Source organism: Rhinopithecus bieti, unplaced genomic scaffold (assembly GCF_001698545.2).
Source record: "Rhinopithecus bieti isolate Rb0 unplaced genomic scaffold, ASM169854v2 scaffold_23591, whole genome shotgun sequence".
Lineage (NCBI taxonomy): Eukaryota > Metazoa > Chordata > Mammalia > Primates > Cercopithecidae > Rhinopithecus > Rhinopithecus bieti.
Genome location: NW_016811463.1, coordinates 337387 through 356690, shown reverse-complemented (window position 1 = coordinate 356690; position 19304 = coordinate 337387). Strand labels below are relative to the sequence as shown.

At 39.2% G+C, this 19304-nt stretch overlaps 1 protein-coding gene across 1 annotated transcript in view; it reads right to left on the bottom strand.

Annotated features, from left to right (window-relative positions):
• PRKG2 (protein kinase cGMP-dependent 2) overlaps positions 1-18994 on the bottom strand; it is a 126228-nt gene extending 107234 nt beyond the window's left edge. The window contains exons 1-2 of the mRNA XM_017893943.1: positions 18897-18994; positions 8471-8944 (exon numbers count right to left, since the gene is read on the bottom strand). Coding sequence (XP_017749432.1) covers positions 8471-8931 — 461 coding nt within the window. The 5' untranslated portion in view covers positions 8932-8944; positions 18897-18994. The remainder of the gene's footprint in view (positions 1-8470; positions 8945-18896) is intronic.
• Positions 18995-19304: the final 310 nt, after the last annotated feature.

Genomic DNA, 19304 nt, shown 5'->3' with positions numbered 1-19304 from the left:
AAAGGAAAAGGAGAAAAGAAACCTGTCCCACATAACTGCACTGAAAAATCTACAACTAACAAATACCTCTAAGGAGAATCAGCAAAAAGAGAAGACAAATCATTTTAAAGTGAGACTTTAACGAAAAGAAATAGTTTTAGTTAAAGGATAGATATAAGAAATGTATCCTTCACAAAGAAAGGACTTCCAAAGAGTCTGAAAATCGAAACATTGCATCCTTGTCTTCCGATCTGTTCCCCTTTTTGAGAATTGTATTGCAATTTAAACTCTAGAAAGAGGCGACAGGAGCTGAGCTGCTCAGGCTTACAGAAGGAAAAGGGAGGTTCTGTGGAAACTGAGTGCTGCTTATTAGGAGGCAAAGGCCAGTGGTGATGTTTCTCTCTTATCCAGCAAGCAAGGAAAAGAAAGATCACTGTTCTTCTCAATGATGCTATTTCTACTACAGTCTTTCCTGGGTATCTAGCAAGGAATGGGCAGTGTCCAGAATGTTTTTGAGAAAAGAAAAAAAAAGGGGGGGGTGTCAAAAGGAGCCACCCGTTTCTGAGGACTTTTAGAAAATATAAGGGAGGAGAGGTAGAGGCTCCTGCCCAGGCAACCAGGACCCTTGTTAAAAGCCAGCACTACTCAAACTCACCTGGAATAACCTATTTGGAACCAAGCAGATCCAGAAACTGCTATAAATATCCTACATAAATTAAAACAACAGCAAGCGAAATAAAATGAGAACAGATTTCAGAGTTGTTGTGATTAAGAGGCAGATGTTTTAACATCTAGGTGATTTTATAGAAGCCCTAGCCACTACTAGTGATAACCATGGACTAGCTACTTACTTTTAACAAGCCTCATATAATAATACTTACCTGATAGGTTAACTGTGAAAATAACTGAGATAACTATGGATAAGTCATAGCAGTGTACCCAATAATAGATACTCAAAATTGGTAGTGTTGGCCATTGACTAGTCAGAATGAGAGAAGATTAGGAAGAAACCAAATTAAAGAATTAGTGAAAAAAAATGAAGGAGGGAAGACAACAAGAAATAAGGAAAAGGGAAGCAAATGTGGAAGAAAATATTAAAGAATTGGATTCATTGATTCAACATTCAATAAATATTTGTTGCATTGAATGTATTAATCTGAAGGACTAAAGGGAACCTTGGACATTAAAGCTGCTAAGCCAAGGCTAGGTACTGGGTCCAAAAGTGCCATGGTTTTTGTGTAGTGTAAGAATAGCATCGTGCATCCCCTTAGGAATGCAGCCCACAAGGCGAGGGTAGGCTCCTCAGTCAGCACAGTGCTTACAATGAGCACTTAGACTTTGACTACTCAAAACAATTAGCCTTCAAATCCTCAGTGTTTTCCAAAGCTTCATTAAATATTTTTCCTAATGCCTAGCAACTAACAGACTAGAAGTTTTAAGGATAAAGTGAGAAGGATTAAACGACAGATATCAACTAAGCAGAAGACCATCTGAGAGGCTGAGAGGGCTAAGGTGGGGAAGCAGAGTGAGCAGAGCCCAGAGCTCATTGGCTCCTAGAGAAAAGACAGAGGCAGAAAGGAAGACTGACTGGGTGCCAGGACTCAGACCTGCTGCCAAAGCTTCTTTAACTTCATCTAGATGTCAAGGCAGCTGCCACTTAATCCCAGTCAGGCTCCTAAATTCTTCCACGCTTTTCTTTCTTTTTTTTTTTTTTTTTTTTTTTTTTTTTTTTTTTTTTTTTTGAGACAGAGTCTCGCTCTGTGCCCAGGCTGGAGTGCAGTGGCGTGATCTCAGCTCACTGCAAGCTCCGCCTCCTGGGTTCACGCCATTCTCCTGCCTCAGCCTCCCGAGTAGCTGAGACTACAGGCGCCTGCCACCACGCCCGGCTAATTTTTTGTATTTTTAGTAGAGATGGGGTTTCACCATGTTAGCCAAGATGGTCTCGATCTCCTGACCTCATGATCTGCCCAACTCTGCCTCCCAAAGTTCTGGGATTACCGGCGTGAGCTACCATGCCCGGCCTCCTCCATGCTTTTTACCTCTTCTTTTTTTGGAGCTTAACGGTACCACCCACCCTACCTCACCCCCACAAAGAAAGCCCCCAGCCTAGTTATACAACCCCAAGAGAAGCCACTCACACTGCAGGCTGCACAGGCTATAAATGTTGTGCACATTGTGGTAGAGAATACACATTTGACATCACGCAGACTCAAATTGGAAAACTGTTTCCAAAAATATATAAACATTACAACCTGGAGCAAATGGAATGACCCTGAGCTTTAATTTCACCTTCAGTAAAACGAAAACCTGATGCCTCATTAGGCAAGTCTAAGGCCTCCATGAGTTAAATATGCAGAATGACAGACATGTAATAGCCAACCAATAACTTAGTTTTTTCATCCCATCGCGGAGTAGCTAGTTTTGACCTGAGTGTCTACATGCACATTATCTATCACTATGAAATATAAACTTTTGTTTTCAAGCATACTGACAACTTTCACCAGATACATCACCCAGCTACCTTCACCCGTAGATTCTGGGTATCAGATCACCACACAACTGGATATTTTTCTTCTTCCATGACTTATCCTATATAGACAGCTTCAATTTTTGCTTTTCTGAAGACCCAGGTTAAGGCAATAGCATTTATGAGAATGTATACCAATTTTTAACTGTCCAACTGCTAAGAGCCTGTATATACACTCTTAAAATCTTCAATTATCTATGTAAAATCTAGATATAGAGCCTCTCATATGGCAACATGTAAGTCACTATTTCATGGAAGGGAAAAAAGGGGTGTTTCCTTCCCAGCAAAAGTTCCCACTACTGCAAACTGCTAATAGAGCAGCACTTTCTGGAAGAATCATTTTCAGAGAAAAATAACAATAGCAGGGAGAGTTTTCTAATCATTGCATTTAAAAAAATGTATTTCTGATTATATATTTAATTTTAAATAAGGCTTTCCAATAAAAGGTCGAGTCCACCTCTGATTGTTATCTTGAAAAAATCATCTATAGGAATGATTAGAGCAGACTCTAGATAGTGGGTTTTCTGATTTTGAATTCTGTTTCCTGTATTAAACTCTGCATAACCTTTGGCAGGTTATATAATTCTGTATGCCTCAGTTTTCTCATACACAAAATGGGGGTGATGAATAATATCTATCTCATAGGTTTATTGTGAGGATTAAATGATTCAGTATTTGTGAGGCATTCAGAGTGGTGACTGGCACATAATTAGTGGTATATAAATATTTTTTTCCATGGAAACATTCCTCTTCAATAAAGAGGAATACAACATGTTCTGTAGTGTACATCCTCAAATGCTCAGTACTGCTTTGGAAAGGAAGCAAATACAAACAAACATATTCTTCCACAGTTCTTTTCCACATCTTATTTAAACGTATGACTCACTAGCATTTTCTTCTTTTACCTATTCTGCTCCTGTGGTCGGAGTGACGGATAAAACTAACTGTCCTTCCTAAAACTGGAGTTCATATCTGAAGTCAGATGGCAAGTCTTTGTTTTATCTTTCCTTTTCATGAAAGAGCAATAGTTTCAAATGATAGTTTAAGCATCCCTAGCAAAATGCAGTCATACCAGCAACTTGCCAGATGTCTCTGATTAATTTGCCTGTGTTCCACCAGACATTCAGCATGAGCTCCTAATTTTGCTCTGATGAAGTTTTCTAAACAATATCTACATAAACAGAAAAGAAAAACTTAGTAAAAGGTGTGACATCTGAATGCATGGTTGTCTTGGTGCTCAAGGCAGACCAGACATGGGCAGAAATGCTAGGCGAGCTCTTCTCTGCCCTCTCTGCCAGTGATATTCAGTTCTCAGCCTTGAGAAGCACTGTACTTATTCAGGAACCCATATGTGACCCTCTATATATGCCACAGTTGGTGCCATCAGGTGGATCAAACCCATTCTCAATGTCCTTTTCTCACAGACCTCAGCTCTAAGGATCCAGAACTTAGTAGGCATCAATGCAATGGACCGCCTCTGCTCAACTCCACATGGATGAAGCTAGGGAGCTCCAGGAAGCACCACCACTCTTAATATCAATCAATAGGGCATATTATAATAAGATAGACTGGTGCCCAGGCTGGTCTAATCAAGGTCTTTCACATTTGTGGGTAGTTCTTGGAACACTAGAGTACGACTGAAGAGGAAAAGAACTGATCTTGATTTCAAGAGTCTTGGATTCTATCTTAGCTCTGCCACCAACGATGGTACATTCCCTAACTCCCCAGCACCTGTGTCCTTACTTCTCTAGTAAGGGGGGTAGCATCAAACAATCTCTAAGCTTCCTATGGCTCTAAGGTCTTCTGATGGTCAACATGTTAAATTTAAATCACAGATCAGAGTATTTGACACACGGTAGTACCCTGACTCATCATGACATTTATACTTCAATAAAGCTGAGTGCCTGTTATATAAACAGGCTACATGCCCACTGCATGCTGCATGCTTTTGAGGATCTAAAATGGTCAGTAGGCACAAAGCCAGGTCCCTACAAAGAGCTATGATATACTGCAGTTTGGGTGCAGCTGACCAGTGATTTCACATTGTGCCCACCTCAATCTGACAGGCATAGACTCATTTTCTGTGGCGTTGTCCTAAAACTGAACGTAGGTCTCACTTTGTCTATAAAGGGTTCCCAAACTAAGTCATAATTCCCATCTTAGGCAATAGCAGTTACAGTCAAAACCATATTATCTAGAACTGCAGTATTCAGTAGAGTAGGCAATAGACATGTGACTATTCAGTTTTTAAATTAATTAAAATTAAAAATCCATCAGATTCAATCTTCTCTGTAAGAAAATAAATTAAAAATTCAGTTTCTTAGTGGCACTAGCTGCATTTCAAGTGCTCAATAGCCATATTTGACTATTGGCTACCATATTGCAAAGCATGGATTATATAATATTTCCACTGCTGAAGAAAGTTCTACTGGACAGCACTGAATCTAGAACCTGATATTAAAATGCAGATCCTTGAAATGAGAAAGAAACAAATTTCCAGAATTTCCTAATGCCAGTAGTGTGTCATTATTAGTTCCTCCATATAAAGTAGGGAGGTACAATCAGACAATGTAAGTTACACCTTCAGACCATAAAAGTGTATTTGATGGGTACAGGACAATAAAGCTGGCATGAGCTGGAGCTGCCCAGCAACTGAAGAGGCTCACTCACCACTTATGATATATCTGAGCACAGGTACCTTAGCAAAATCATAGAATACTGTGACATGAATTACAGAAACTGATTATTCAAATTCAGAATCTATCATTCCATCAAATTTTATTCTCTGGCTTCTATGGGTGCTTCATATCTCCCTAATATTGTTGATTGAAGGAGAGCTAGCACTCCCCCCTCAGCTTCTTGCTCACTGTTAAGTGTTCATCATAGATAGTCCCTTTGACAAAAAGACTGAAAAGCCATTCAATGGCTTTCTGGCCCAGTATGGAAGGGTGAACTTTATCCAAAATGTAGTTGATGTGTATATTAGTACAAACAGATTTAGCCATAAATTCAGCCAGGATACTTTATAAAAGTCCAACAAATAAATTAGGAGAACCAAAAATTAAACAGAGGAGTCATTTTGACTGATGATCTTAAAATCTCTGTTATCTAGCAGGAATTGCTTGGAAAAGTAGACAAACTAATGTACACCGTACATCATCCTTTCATCAGTGAAGGACACGTCTACCCTGTTAATGCTCTAACTTCTGGAAAATTGTTTCTTACAAATTTTTGATAGGCTGTATAATATAAAAGAGATATAAAAATATCCAAAGTTTACTTTTGGCTTTTATCCAATACTGAAACGATTTGGAAATGGAAAATGAATTGTAATATTGAGCACTTTTGAAAAATTGAACAATTTTAAATTTCTGAATTGATAAAGTTAACTATGTGTGTTTAGCTAGCTATTTCAGACTTAAGGAGGTATCTGTACTTTTTGCAAGGGAAACTGAGGTACAAAACAGTCAACTGAAAATGAATGTTTCCATTTTTTATGTCACTATTCAATTTAGAACCACAGGGCTCTGTGAAAGCAGATGAGGATTGTTAGGGCATGGATGATACAGTTTTTGTCTCTTTGGGATTTAATCATTAAGAAATCTATTAGCCCATTTCTTTATCCTGACCACAACACAGACTTGTACCCACTTGGCTTGCCTTTATGGTGAGGAGAATAATCAACAATCCTTATTCAGGAGATACAATATCCTTCCTGCGTCCCATTCACTATAGACAGAAAGAAGTCTGGTTTGGCACAGAAATTGTATATAACTACTGATTTTTTTTTGCCTGGTTATAGCAAAGCTAATAATTTATCCTTAAATAAATTCAAGGAAATATGCTTATCTCAGATTTTTCAGCACCAGGAGAATGGTGTTTTGCCTCAAGATGAGCATATGTCTTTGAACAAAGTAACTGAACATAATCTTGGTTGAAGAGAATACATCTGGTGTCATATATAGGGAGAAGGTCAAAGAAGATGAACTGCTACTAAATTCTCTTACATGTCATTCTTCATAAAAAAGCACATTGATATTTGTAACATTTTTGTGAGTAAATAATAGATTATACTTATGTGTATATATATAGTAATGTAGTACACATTCTATAATATTATTATATATGTGTATATGGATACATATACTATGTAGAGTTCATATATCTCTGATAAAAGAGAACACTGGATGATGCTCAGTTTTTTTAAAACAAATATAAGTTTGTGCCATCTATAATTTCAGAATTCATACCATTAAAAATAATTATTACTTTTGAAAGGAAACAGATGAGACATTTTAGACTAATAAAATTTTGACTTAATAAAACTCTGCTGAAATCCAATATTAATCAAATTTCTTTCAGTCACAGGATATTACAATTAATAATCTGGCATCACTAACTTCCTTCACAAATATTTATTGATCATTCACTATGCTTCAAATACTGTCAACAAATTGATTAATTAAACCTCCCTTTATAATTCTGTGGTTAAAATTAATCATTTGTTTGTCTAGGTCAGATGTTTTATCTTCATTTATAATACTTATGTTAGTGAATAAGTTAAAGTTTGTTTCAATTTCACAGATCTTGCATTTTGCAATAGAGATTCAGGCTCGACCAAGGCGTTATTGAGGCAAAAGATTTAATTTCAGTTAATAAATACTCAGTTGAAAATAGTGAAGGAAGGGAACCCTAATTCATGATGTTTCTAATGAGTCTTTCCTGACCCAGAAAATCGAACTTTCACCCATAAAGAAATGTACGCGCGCACACACACACACACACACACCCCTATACATGAATGCAGTGGCAAATATTTATATGTTCTTTTAAAAACTCTAATTTTTAAAAGTAATTCTAGCTTTTAATTGTTCCCTCTGCCTGAAATCCTCTTTCTGCCTGGTTCATGCTGCTTGAAGTCTGCTAAAGGTCACTTCCTCAGCCAGGCCTTCATGACAAGCCTGCTTCTGTTGTTGTCTCCCTGACCTCCTTTCCCCTCACTCCAGATACCACCTGCTATAGTATTGGTTTGTATCATATTATTGATTCCAATTAATAATTACACATTGCGGCCGGGCACGGTGGCTCAAGCCTGTAATCCCAGCACTTTGGGAGGCCGAGACGGGTGGATCACGAGGTCAGGAGTTCGAGACCATCCTGGCTAACATGGTGAAACCCCGTCTCTACTAAAATACAAAAAACTAGCCGGGCGAGGTGGCGGGCGCCTGTAGTCCCAGCTACTCAGGAGGCTGAGGCAGGAGAATGGCGTAAACCCAGGAGGCGGAGCTTGCAGTGAGCTGAGATCCGGCCACTGCACTCCAGCCTGGGCGACAGAGCGAGACTTCGTCTCAAAAAAAAATAATAATAATAATAATAATAATAATTACACATTGCTGACTTGTTTCTGTGTATACTGCTTACCGCCCCTGCTAGAAAGGCTCTGTTTCTATTCACTGAGGCATACCTAGAATCTAACACACTGGCTGACAGAGAGTAGAGACCAACATAAACTGGAATGAATGAGTGAATGAATTCATCTTTCTTTAAGGCTACAGTATGTTCCTTTTTCATGACACTTGAAGAGAAGAATGCTAAAATGTGACTGTTTTTTGCTAACATAGTCACAATTCACTATGATGTGTGTACATTTTTAAGTTCACTCCTCTAGAAAGAGAAGTGTACACTTTCTAATACTATTTCACACCCCTAGGGTTTTCAAGGTAATAGAAATAACTGTGAGTAAACTGAGCTCCTCACAGAGTGAGATACATAGTGCAATTTCTACTTTAAACTTCTGCCCAATGGGAGATTCTTTTGCAAAACAAAATCATTAAAAAATCCCCTCTACCCCCACATCTGAAAGGGTTAATATGTTCTTTATCATTAAGGAGGCTTAATAAATATCACTCTCATATTTCACAACATTAAGGCCATCTGAGTTTAAAGGTTGTGGAAACTTCTTACCTGGAGTCTTTTCTGACTCTTGCTTTCTCAAAGGAAAATTCAGGGGGTTTGTTGAGGTCATAGGTCCGGGTTGTTGGCTCAGCAGACACGCCAGCCTTTGCTCCCCTCCTGCTATGGAGAGAGACCAATCCAGAGGTCTTCTGGTGGACCTCAAGAGGCACTTTATCTGGAGAAGCCTGAGGCGGGCTTCCTCCCTGCATATGCACCACATCCTGCAGCTTGTTCAGCTGGATGCACTTGTTCTGGAGCTCTTCTGTGAGTTCAGCAATGGCCACGGTCTGCTTCGACAGCTGCTCCCGCAGCTCCTTCAGATTGTACTCCCTCTCCTGGATCTCAGCATCCTTCCTCCTCAACTCTCTCTCCAGCTCTGTCACCTTGTTCCGCAGAGCATCAGTGGTGAGGTTCCCAGAGTGTCCATCTGGGTGCTTGGAATGTTTAGGTTTCACTGAACCATTTCCCATTTTGCTCAGGGACCTGAGAGGGCACAGAATTGGGAAGTTTCAAGTGGAGTTTCACTTCCCAACAGTCCCCACCATTCCTCTCATTCCTATCTTGTTTCATAAATAGGAACACAGCAATCATCACTGCTTGAAAAGTAATAAATTTCCCCATGTTTCCAGAAAAAGAAAAAAAAAAGCTATCTATTGATTTCTTTTTTCCCTCCATGAAGAAGAGTTGGCATTTGGGTTCATTCTTACCTGTCCCTTTGAGAGCACAAGTATCACACCTAAACATTTTGCACAAATGGTCTGAGTTACCTGCTGTTTTCTCTGGATAGTCTCTCTGAACAGCTGTCAAAATCATCACAACAAAACTGTGACCTGGATGTTAGCATGGCAAAGATAAAATGCAAATGAGCAGCTACAACAACAGAGGTATGGAAATGTCATAACTTTCACAGCTCCCCATGCGGCAACAGTAAGAAACCTTCCCCAGATTTAGAAAATTACACATCTGCATTTCTCAGAAGACGGAAGCAGAGCTGGTGATGCTTGATTAGCACTTTCCTCCTGCTGTATGTATCTATTAAGTTTTTGCATTTCTGATAACACTCACTGCTAAAACACTTCTGAACTGTGGTCACCAACAGGAAGAAGAATTTTAAATTGTTCTACATCCTTTATTTTATGTCCAAAGTGGAGGATCTCCAACATGTACGACCCATGCCTGCAAGGCTCTATTCTTTTCCTATTAAGAATGTCCTCCTATATTGGTGTAGTGTGGGAAGTTATGAAAATTTCAAAAATTAAAGAAATGAATGTCCTCAGTTCAGGCCCCAAAGTAATCATGAATCTAGTGAGTCTCAGGATGTGGTACGCAGATCAGGGGTTATGAGGCATGATTTAGTTTATTCAGAACTTGTTTTAGTCTAATAGCTATGTATTTATTTTAACACATATTTGAAATATAAATATCACCACAAAGTTGTGATCTCATTGTTATTATTGCTTCAGTGAAGACTAAACTAGATATTTAGGCTTACTGAGTCAATTTGATGAAAATAAAAATAAATCATCTGCAGATAATAAGCACATATGAGCAGAATCATAAAAGTAGAACTTGAATGTGTGGAGTTTGGGAAATACTGCTCTGACTAATTATTATAATGTTTAAAAGCTCTTTAGACTACCTATTTAAACTTCATACTTTTACACATGCAGTTTTTGACAGCTGATATCATTTGGCTGTGTGCCCACCCAAATCTCATCTTGAATTTTAGCTCCCATAAATCCCCATGTCGTGGGAGGTACCCAATGGGAGATAATTGAATCATGGGGGCGGGTCTTTCCTATGCTGTCCTCGTGATAGTGAATAGCTCTCATGAGATCTGATGGTTTTATAAAGGGGAGTTTCCCCTGAACATGCTTTCTTGCCTGCCACCATGTAAGACATGCCGTTGCTCTTCCTTCGCCTTCTGCTACGATTATGAGGCCTCCCCAGCCATGTGGAACTGGGAGTCCATTAAACCTTTTTCCTTTTTAAATTACCCAGTCTCAGATGTGTCTTTATTATAATAGCAACATGAGAACAGACAAATACAACAGCCATAACCCAAAAAGCATTATAGCACTTGTAAACTAGGCTTGAATTACTTCTGATTATCTCAAATCAGAAGAAATGAAACTTCGCAGTTTTATAACCCACACATCTGCCCCTCTCTCCCTCCAAACTTCACACTTAAATAGAAGTGAAATACTTAGAGTTTTTTCACTAGTTCTACCAGAATAATAGTGACCTCTACAACAACAAAGGCACAGACGCAAAGATGTAACACAGCGTCTAGGTTTCAAACAGATGTGACCAAATAGTCAATGCAGATTGCCTACAATGGATGGTATAAACAGAAAATAAATGCATTTATAAAAGCAATCTTGAAACACCTAGATATTTCTCATATAATTCAGGTTCAAAGTGGTCATTAATAAACATTAGCCTTCGGAGAATTGCCTTAATATGTTGCAGAGATGTGGCAGGTTTAACCTTTAAGTTTCTGTTGACTTGGCAGCATTTACTGATCTTGTATATTATGAATATATAAGAAGGATGAAGAGACTAGAATTCAAAGAATTCGCCCTGGACATACTTGTATCCTGAATAAGCAATTCAGAATATGTTATATGGAAATCTGAGAATAAGCCTGAATGAGATTATGAATTGCAAGCATAAGAAAGGTACTCCAAAAATATTTTAAATTAATGTGTACACACATTTTTAACACGCATCAGTGAGCCATTTTCTAGACAGCCTTCTCAGTTCATGGACAAGTATTCTTAGGTCAGTAGAGAAAGAAGGGAGATGTAATGGTAGGAGGAAAAGGATTTGCCTTATAAAGAAAAGAGCACATACAACATCTTTCAAATTTAATATTAAACTAACAACTCACTCATTTTGTCCATGGAAAATTGTTTACTAAGACCAAAGTATCATATACTATATCAGGGGCATATCCCATCATGGATTTGCAGTCAAATTTGACACAGAAAACAGTTTTAGCATTACAAATATGAAAAGGCTTAGAATCATTTTTGCTCTATGGATGGTATTCGAAAAATTCTGTGCCAACCCAATAATTTTACAAACTTGAAGCACAGTAGGTAGAGGATGTTAAATTCTCCCAAAAAACCAATTATCCTCTGGTTTAGTTGGAAGCTATGTAAATCTTTCAAGCTATTTAGAATTTCAAAGATGGGAAAATGAGAGTAACTCATCTTTCAAGTCACTAATTTAAGATACATAAGTAAGTTACTACATGGCTCAATACTAGTCTGATTTCTTACTTAGTTCATCCATTTAAATATTGTTGTCCCTGAAGCCAAGGTTTCAAGACTCTGGCTTCATAAAACCTAATTAGATTCACTCTGTTTCCTGTATCAGTCACTAAGATAAGCTGTTCCTCAAATACGTATTGCTGGCCACAAAGAGAAATGAACCACAGAATGTTGCTCCTTCAATCTGGCAACTGCAGGTTATTAAAATCATTCTTACAGTCAGAGGGCAGCACATGACGTAATAAGAAATGAGTTTGGAGATAAAGATCAGAATTTAACATGAGCAATAGAGTCAGGCCAATTAGGGTTATAAAATAATCTGCTCTTTCTCAACCTTCTATATATTCCTAAAAATCTTTGAGTCTTACTTTCTTAACTACAAAAGGGAATATATTTATATCTATCTCATAGGGTTACTATGATTATTACATTTGTAAAGTATCCCATACAATGCCTGGCAGGTCGCACACATGAAGTAGGTAAGCAGCTCTTATTATAGCATGTAACTAGAAACAGGCAATTAATGTCTTGGTGTGAAGAAAACCCAGAGAGGATCATTTCTGGGTAGGACAGAAGTCTAGTAAACTGAATGTCTTCCAACAAGAGTCTTTTGTGCGTTGTTTGTTTGTTTGTTTGTTTGTGGTGACAGGGTCTCCCTCTGAGGCCATGAGATGCCGTGGCCAGTGGTGCAATCACTGTAACCTGAAACTCCTGGACTCAAGTGACCCTCTTGCCTCAGCCTTCAGAGTAGCTAGGACTATAGAGGCACACCACCATGCTTGACTGATTTTTTGTTGTTGTTGTTGTTGTTGAGATGGGGTCTTGTACTATGTTGCTCAAACTGATCTCGAAATCCTGTGCTCAAGCCATCCTTCTACCTCATCCTCTCAAGTGACAAAACTCTTTAAAGAAGCACATTATTCCTTTGGGAGGATGTGGCCAGGAGTAAAGGACTCTTACTTTTCCTGGATTCTATCTTCCATTGAGAAAAGAAATAATTTGGAAACAAACAGACTGCAAAACAAGTTCCCCACCTAAAGATAGAGACAAAAAAAGATTATGAATGACACGGAGCCAATTCATGACTCCAAGGACTTAATAATTGAAACTCTGTAATTCTCTCATGTAGCCCCTATTTATTTTCACACATTGCAATGAAATGCTTAAAACACAGAGGTCCACCTAAATATCTTTGAAGGCAACCAAAAACCATAGTTCACTGTGGGGGCAATACTCTTCTGCAGTTAGGTATAGGAGACAGCAATCAAATGAGTAGTGGCATTTCGCTAGAAGAGAGAAAAGCTATATACAACTACAAATTATTATATTAATGTAATCACCATTTAGAAACTGCTGTCCACCAAGAGGTAATTAGAATAGACATAAGAAAAGCAAAAGTGACTGTGAAGGCGCCTGCAGGCGGATTAACACCTGGCAGTCAATGTGGGAGGAATTAAGCTTTGTTTTCTGTTTTTCCTCCAGCCCTATAGCAGTTTGAAACCAGAATCTTGGCTCTGGTCTAGATAATATCTATTTCTCTCTCTACCCATCTGGAGTCTGTTATAAATATACACAGACAAACACACACACACACATATATAGATGTGTGTGTATAGCTACGTGTATATCTGTCAATATGGGAGATGGTATAGTGCTGGCTAAGGTTACCGATTCAGAGTCCCAGTCGAAGCACTTTCATTTAGTGGTCTATATGCCCTCAGGCAAGATACTTGAGTGTCAGTAATGGAAGAAAAAGATAAAAACATAGAGAGATAGATAAAATAATGCTGCCTGTCATTTAGAGTTTTTAGAGGATTAAATGAGATAAATCATGATGAAAATTTAGCACAGGTATTAGCATATAGTATTTGTTTAAGAAATATTAAATGTTACTATTATTATTACAGTTAACATTATTTATCTGACAATTTATCTTAGAAGAAAAACTTATTGAACAGAAAACATGTATTAAACCAACACAATATCGAGGAAGAACTGATACTATCCAACTTTAAGGCTTACTAATAAAGTAATGGTAATCAATATAGTGTTGTATTGGTGAAAAAATAGACAAGTAGATCAATGGAACAGAACAGAGATCCCAGAGGTAGACCTAAACAACACAGTCAACTGATCCAAAGATCAAAGAATACAAAAGAGAGCAAAGACAAATCAATGGAGAAAGGATAGTCTTTTTAACAAATTGTACTGGAACAACTAGGCATTAATTTTTTTAAAAAAAATAGAATCTAGATACAGACCTTATAGCTTTCACAAAAATTAGCTTAAAATGGATCACAGACCTAGATGTAAGACACAAAATTACAAAACCCCCCAAAGGCAACACAGGAGAAATTCTAGGTGATCTTGGGTTTTGTGATGACTTTTGGATAAAAGACCAAAAGCCTGATTCATAGACAGAAAAATATTGATAAATTTGACTTGATTAAAATTTAAAATTTCTGCTTTGAAAAAAGAGAATGAAGAAACAAGCCATAGACTGAGAGAATGTACTTCTAAAACATATGTCTAATAAAGGAGGAATTCTGAACACTCAATAATAGGAAAACAAACAACCCAACTGAAGAATGGGCAAAAGATCTGAGCAGACACCTCACCAAAGAAGACACACAGTTGGTAAATAAGCATATAAAAAGATACTCAACATCATAGGTCATTAGGGAATCTCAAATTTAAACAATAATGGGATAATACTACACACCTATTAGAATGACTACAATCCAAAACACTGACAACACCAAATGCTGGTGCGAATAGGGAGCAACAGGAATGCTCATTCATTGCTAGTGGGAATACAAAATGATACAGTTACATTAGGGGACAATTTGGCAGCTTCTTACAAAGCTAAATCTACTCTTACTCTACAAGCCAGCAATCATGTTTCTTGGTATCTACCCAACTAATACGAGACATATGTTTTCACTAAAACCTGAACATGAATGTTTATGGCAGCTTTGTTTATAATTCCCAAAACCTGGAAGTAACCAAGATATCCTTCAGTAGGTAAAGGGATAAACAAACTGTGGCACATCCATATAATAGTGTATTATTCAATAATAAAAGCAATATCAGCCAATGAGAAGACACGAAGGAACTTTAAATGCATATTGCTGGGTGAAAGAAGTCAATCTGAAAAGCCTATCCATTGTATGATTTCCACTATATAGCATTCTGGAAAAGACAAAACTTGGAGACCATAAAAAGATCAGTGGTTGCCAGGAGCTTGGGGAAAGACAGAAAGGAATAGGTGGGAAAGAATATTTACAGGGCAGTAAAACTATTCAATATGAGACTGTATTGACATATACATTTCATTATATACTTATCAAAACCCATGGAATATATAAAAGGAATGAACCCCAATGCAAACTATGGACTTTAATAATAATGCATCAATATTGGTTCCATCACTTGTAACAAACGTACCATACTGCTGAAAGATGTTAAGAGCAGGGGAAAGTGCTGAGAGGTGGGTATATAGGAACTCTGTGCTTTTACTCAATTTTCTATAAACCTAAAATTTCTATAAAATAGAAAGTCTATTAGTTTAAGAAAAGAATTATGTATTAAGAAATGAATGCAAGAAAGCTCATAGCACAGTCAAGGGACAGGCTGAAATGTGTGATGGATGAAAGGAGAGTAATGAATAATGAAACTGAAAACGTAAGACACTGAAAAATTTCCTATGCCACATTATGGTATCTGAATCTTAAGATACACTAAGTTTTCTAGTTATGTGGTCAGATTTGTCCTTTAGGAAAATAATATTCTCATAAATAAGGAATGGAGTAAAAAGAGCTTAGAGGAAGTAAGACAAGGGAAGATACTATTGCACCAATCCAAATAGGAGGTGATAGTTTCAGGATTAAAGCTCAGAGTCCCAGCACTACTTAATGACTTGAACTTCTTGAACTCGAGAAAAAAATTGACCATCTCCATGGTGGCCAGAGAGAAAAACATTGTCATATGAGATTCAAAAAAAGTTACAGCTATATGTAACACTGCAATGTCCTTCCCTTCAATACATCATGGAAAGCAGAATTGATTTTTTAATGATAATGGGCAGTTCGGCTGGAAATCAGAGGGGTGAATTATACAGACGTTTACAGATAATATTCTAGGTAGATAGGAAACTGATACATTTGATGTTACCATTAGCTTGTCTCTCTAAAGTTCCTTTAGAAAATAATTGAATATATAAATCCCTGATTCTTCTCCCTGAAACAAAACCACACAGAGTTGTCCTCGTGAGAAACAGCTCACTTTCACATCAATGCCACAATTAAAAGCATCTGTCCATCTGACCTTGTGACTGTTGACCTGGGGCTCAGTTTGGAATCTACTGCTTGTTTTCTCTGTCCACACCATCCTGGCTAGAGAAAAACTTTCTCTTGACAGGAAATCATATGACCTTATTGTACCAAAGTTGCAGCTACTCTGGAGGTTGATTATTTCTTTAAAGTGCCTCCCCTCCCCACCCTCTGCCCCAGCAGAATGTTTGCAGCGAATTTTATGAATGCCACATAGCCTATATTTGACTACCAAATTCAGCTATTTTGGGGGCTACATTAACAGATAAACAAGCAAACACACAGAAATGTGGGTCTGTAAGTCCAGGTCAGAAGATTATAGCTGACAGAATTTTTGAGTGGTGGCAAGAAGAAAGCGGATGAGGATTTGAAAGTTTACATCGTGGCGACCGGGTAAAAGGTAATGTCATTGACCAAAATGAGGAGCAGATTCGAGGGATAGGACGGCGAGTTTAATTTTGGATATACTCAGTTTGAAGCGCCAGTGGAAACTTTAAGGTAGAGAAGTTTGGTGAGCAGTAAGAAATGAGGGACAAGAAAAGCTAAAGAAAGAGGAAAGCTGAAAATATTAAGCAGTTATTGATACATAAATAGAGGCTGAAGTTGATGAATTGGATGCAAATGCCCAGGATATTGGTGATGAGGAGAGGAAGAGTGTCTAGGTCTATATGAGGTTGGAAAGAAAACTGTAAGATATGGTAAGAAGGTATTGCTTTGGTTAAAGTGAGAGAGGATGTGAAGAGATTAATATTAAAAGAAAAGGATGAGTAGGAGGAACACTGCAGGATAGCATCTCTAATGTAGTAATTAAATGGATGTGCACGGGAGGGCAATTAAAATGATTTCAATGTTTTGATCTTAGGAGGCTTGAAGGAAAGTAGTACTATCTACTCTTCATTCATTCAGTCATTCCAAAAGAACACATAAGGCACCGTGTATGGGCTAGGCACTGTGGCACTGACAGAAGTCAGGAGAATGAGCTTGCTTTGAAAAGACAGTAATGAGTCTGGATTTATACATATTGATTTTGAGATGCTTTTGGGTCATCATGATGCAAATGTCTAGCAGTTAGAAGCAAAAAAGAAAAGTCAAGGGAAGAGATTGCTCCATAGAAGACTTGAAGTCCCATTTGTAGATGAGATCACTAAAGGAGATAAGAAAGGAATGTCTCTATTGTTACCTATGAACAAATAGGTAATATCTGTGGATATTATTTGTGGGAGAGGAGGAGGAGGAGGAGAAGAAAATAACAAAGAAGGAGAAGGAACATGTGTACCAATAAGAGATTTAGGAGAAGCATCAGAAAGACCATGCAGATAAGATCCTTAAGAGGTGAGCAGGCTGTACTCACATCCCACAGGCCTGTCACAGGAAATGAGATCAGAGGGAAAAGTACTAAATCTGATTTGTCAAACAAGAATGGGGATAGACACCCAACTACAAAGAACCATGGAAAGAGCTGACACTAAGAGTAGAGCCTGCAAGATGGTATCACGGTTCACGTAAGGGATTTTTAAAATAATGAAAACTTGAAAATGTCTGCAGCTCCAGAATAATGAAGCACAGGAGATTGGAAAAATGAAAACATGGGAGAAGAAGAGATAATTGATAGGAAAAGTAGCCTAGAGGAAGCAAGACAATAAGGGATCACAGGCCTTGGGCAACAGCCAGGCAACATATACCTTCATTGTGAGGTGAATTCTCATTAGCCTCACTTGTAATGACTTCATAGAACTGGAGTTAAGGATTTCATGTAAAAGAGAAAGATGTCTGGGCATCATCTTTTCAGGTCGTTTATTCTTAGTCACGCAGTGTTCCAATGGAGAGGATGCGCTCTAATTCTCCAAAGAGAATTCTCTACCATATTAGCCCATACCCTCCTGTGCAAAACTAAACAGGACTACTGAAAACAGCTAGTGTATGTTATGTGGGATGATCGCCTTCTTCGAGAGTTAAATAGAAACTTGCAAAGAAAAGAGACAATTTCTAAGAAACTGTAAGTATGACAGTGTGGTGGGGTGGAGGCAGGTGTATGTTGCTCTCTTCCTTAAAAAAAAAAAAAAAAAAAAAAAAAAAAAAAAAAAAAAAATTAAAAGCCCCTGAGAACTTGGGGAACAAGATGAAGATCAGGAAATCAAGGCATTTGTCCCAGCGTCACTCTTTCTACCTAATTCTGCATACATTGTTTTTATTGTCAGCTCTAACCTCAGCTACTTTGTACTTGCACCTTAGTTCTTCTCAAAACTGAACCTATTTCTTTTTCTCTCATCCCCAAAGTAGCTGGTTTCTGGGCTTTGTTTGCTCTTGTTTCTTCATCACCGAGAAATACAGAAATATGAAAGCGCCTCACGGTGCCGAGAGTGACAAAAGGACACCCACACAAGTTTACCAGGACTCCTAAAAGTCCTTGCCTGAGGACTGTCCCCTAGCAACTACTCAGAGCTGGACGAAGCAAAGCCGGGAGCGCAAGCCCTGACAGCACCGCCAAGCCCTAGCTCGGAGCAACAGCCTCCACTGCCGCTCCTCCCTAAACCTCGAGAACCCTGAGGACTCCCCACTGGGGCTGAGCCTCGCACGCCCTCATCCGAGCCTCTAAACACAAGTAGCCTTTCCCTGCCTCCAGGAGCTCAGGAAACGCTGCCACACCTAGCGAATGCAACGCGTACACACGTCCACACTCAAACAGCACAATCAAGAGACCGGCTGGGTGTGGAATAGAGCCGCACATCGCGCAACGCATGCACAGCATGCACACGCGCGCACACCGACCCTGTCCCTCCCGGCGCGCCCTCACACCCCGGTGCCCAAGCCCCCCAGCCCACGAACCTCACCAGACAGCCGGGTAACTTTCCAGGTGCGCAGTTTGTCACCTCGGCGCGGCCGCCCCTGCGTCTCAGCGTCCTCTCCCACGCCGCGCTCCCCAGCTGCCTGCGGCGCCGGAGCCCAGCGCAGGTCAGCTCAGCCAACCCCGCCGTGCGCACAGTGCGCAGCGCGGGCCCGGGGCTGCTGGCTCAGTCGCTCCGGCTACGTGTGAGCCGGGGGCGCGGGTTAGCGCGATGCGGGCAGGAGCTGCGGCGGCGTCGGTGCTGCCGCCTGGCTCCGCGGCGGGGGCCGGTGCAGAGGAGACACGCAGGGAGGGAGGGAAAAGAGGAGGGAAGGAGGAGGGAGGGGGTCAGCCGGGGCTACTGCCTGGAGAGTAGGGCGCCGGCTTCCCTAAAGGTGGGGTCACCCGCG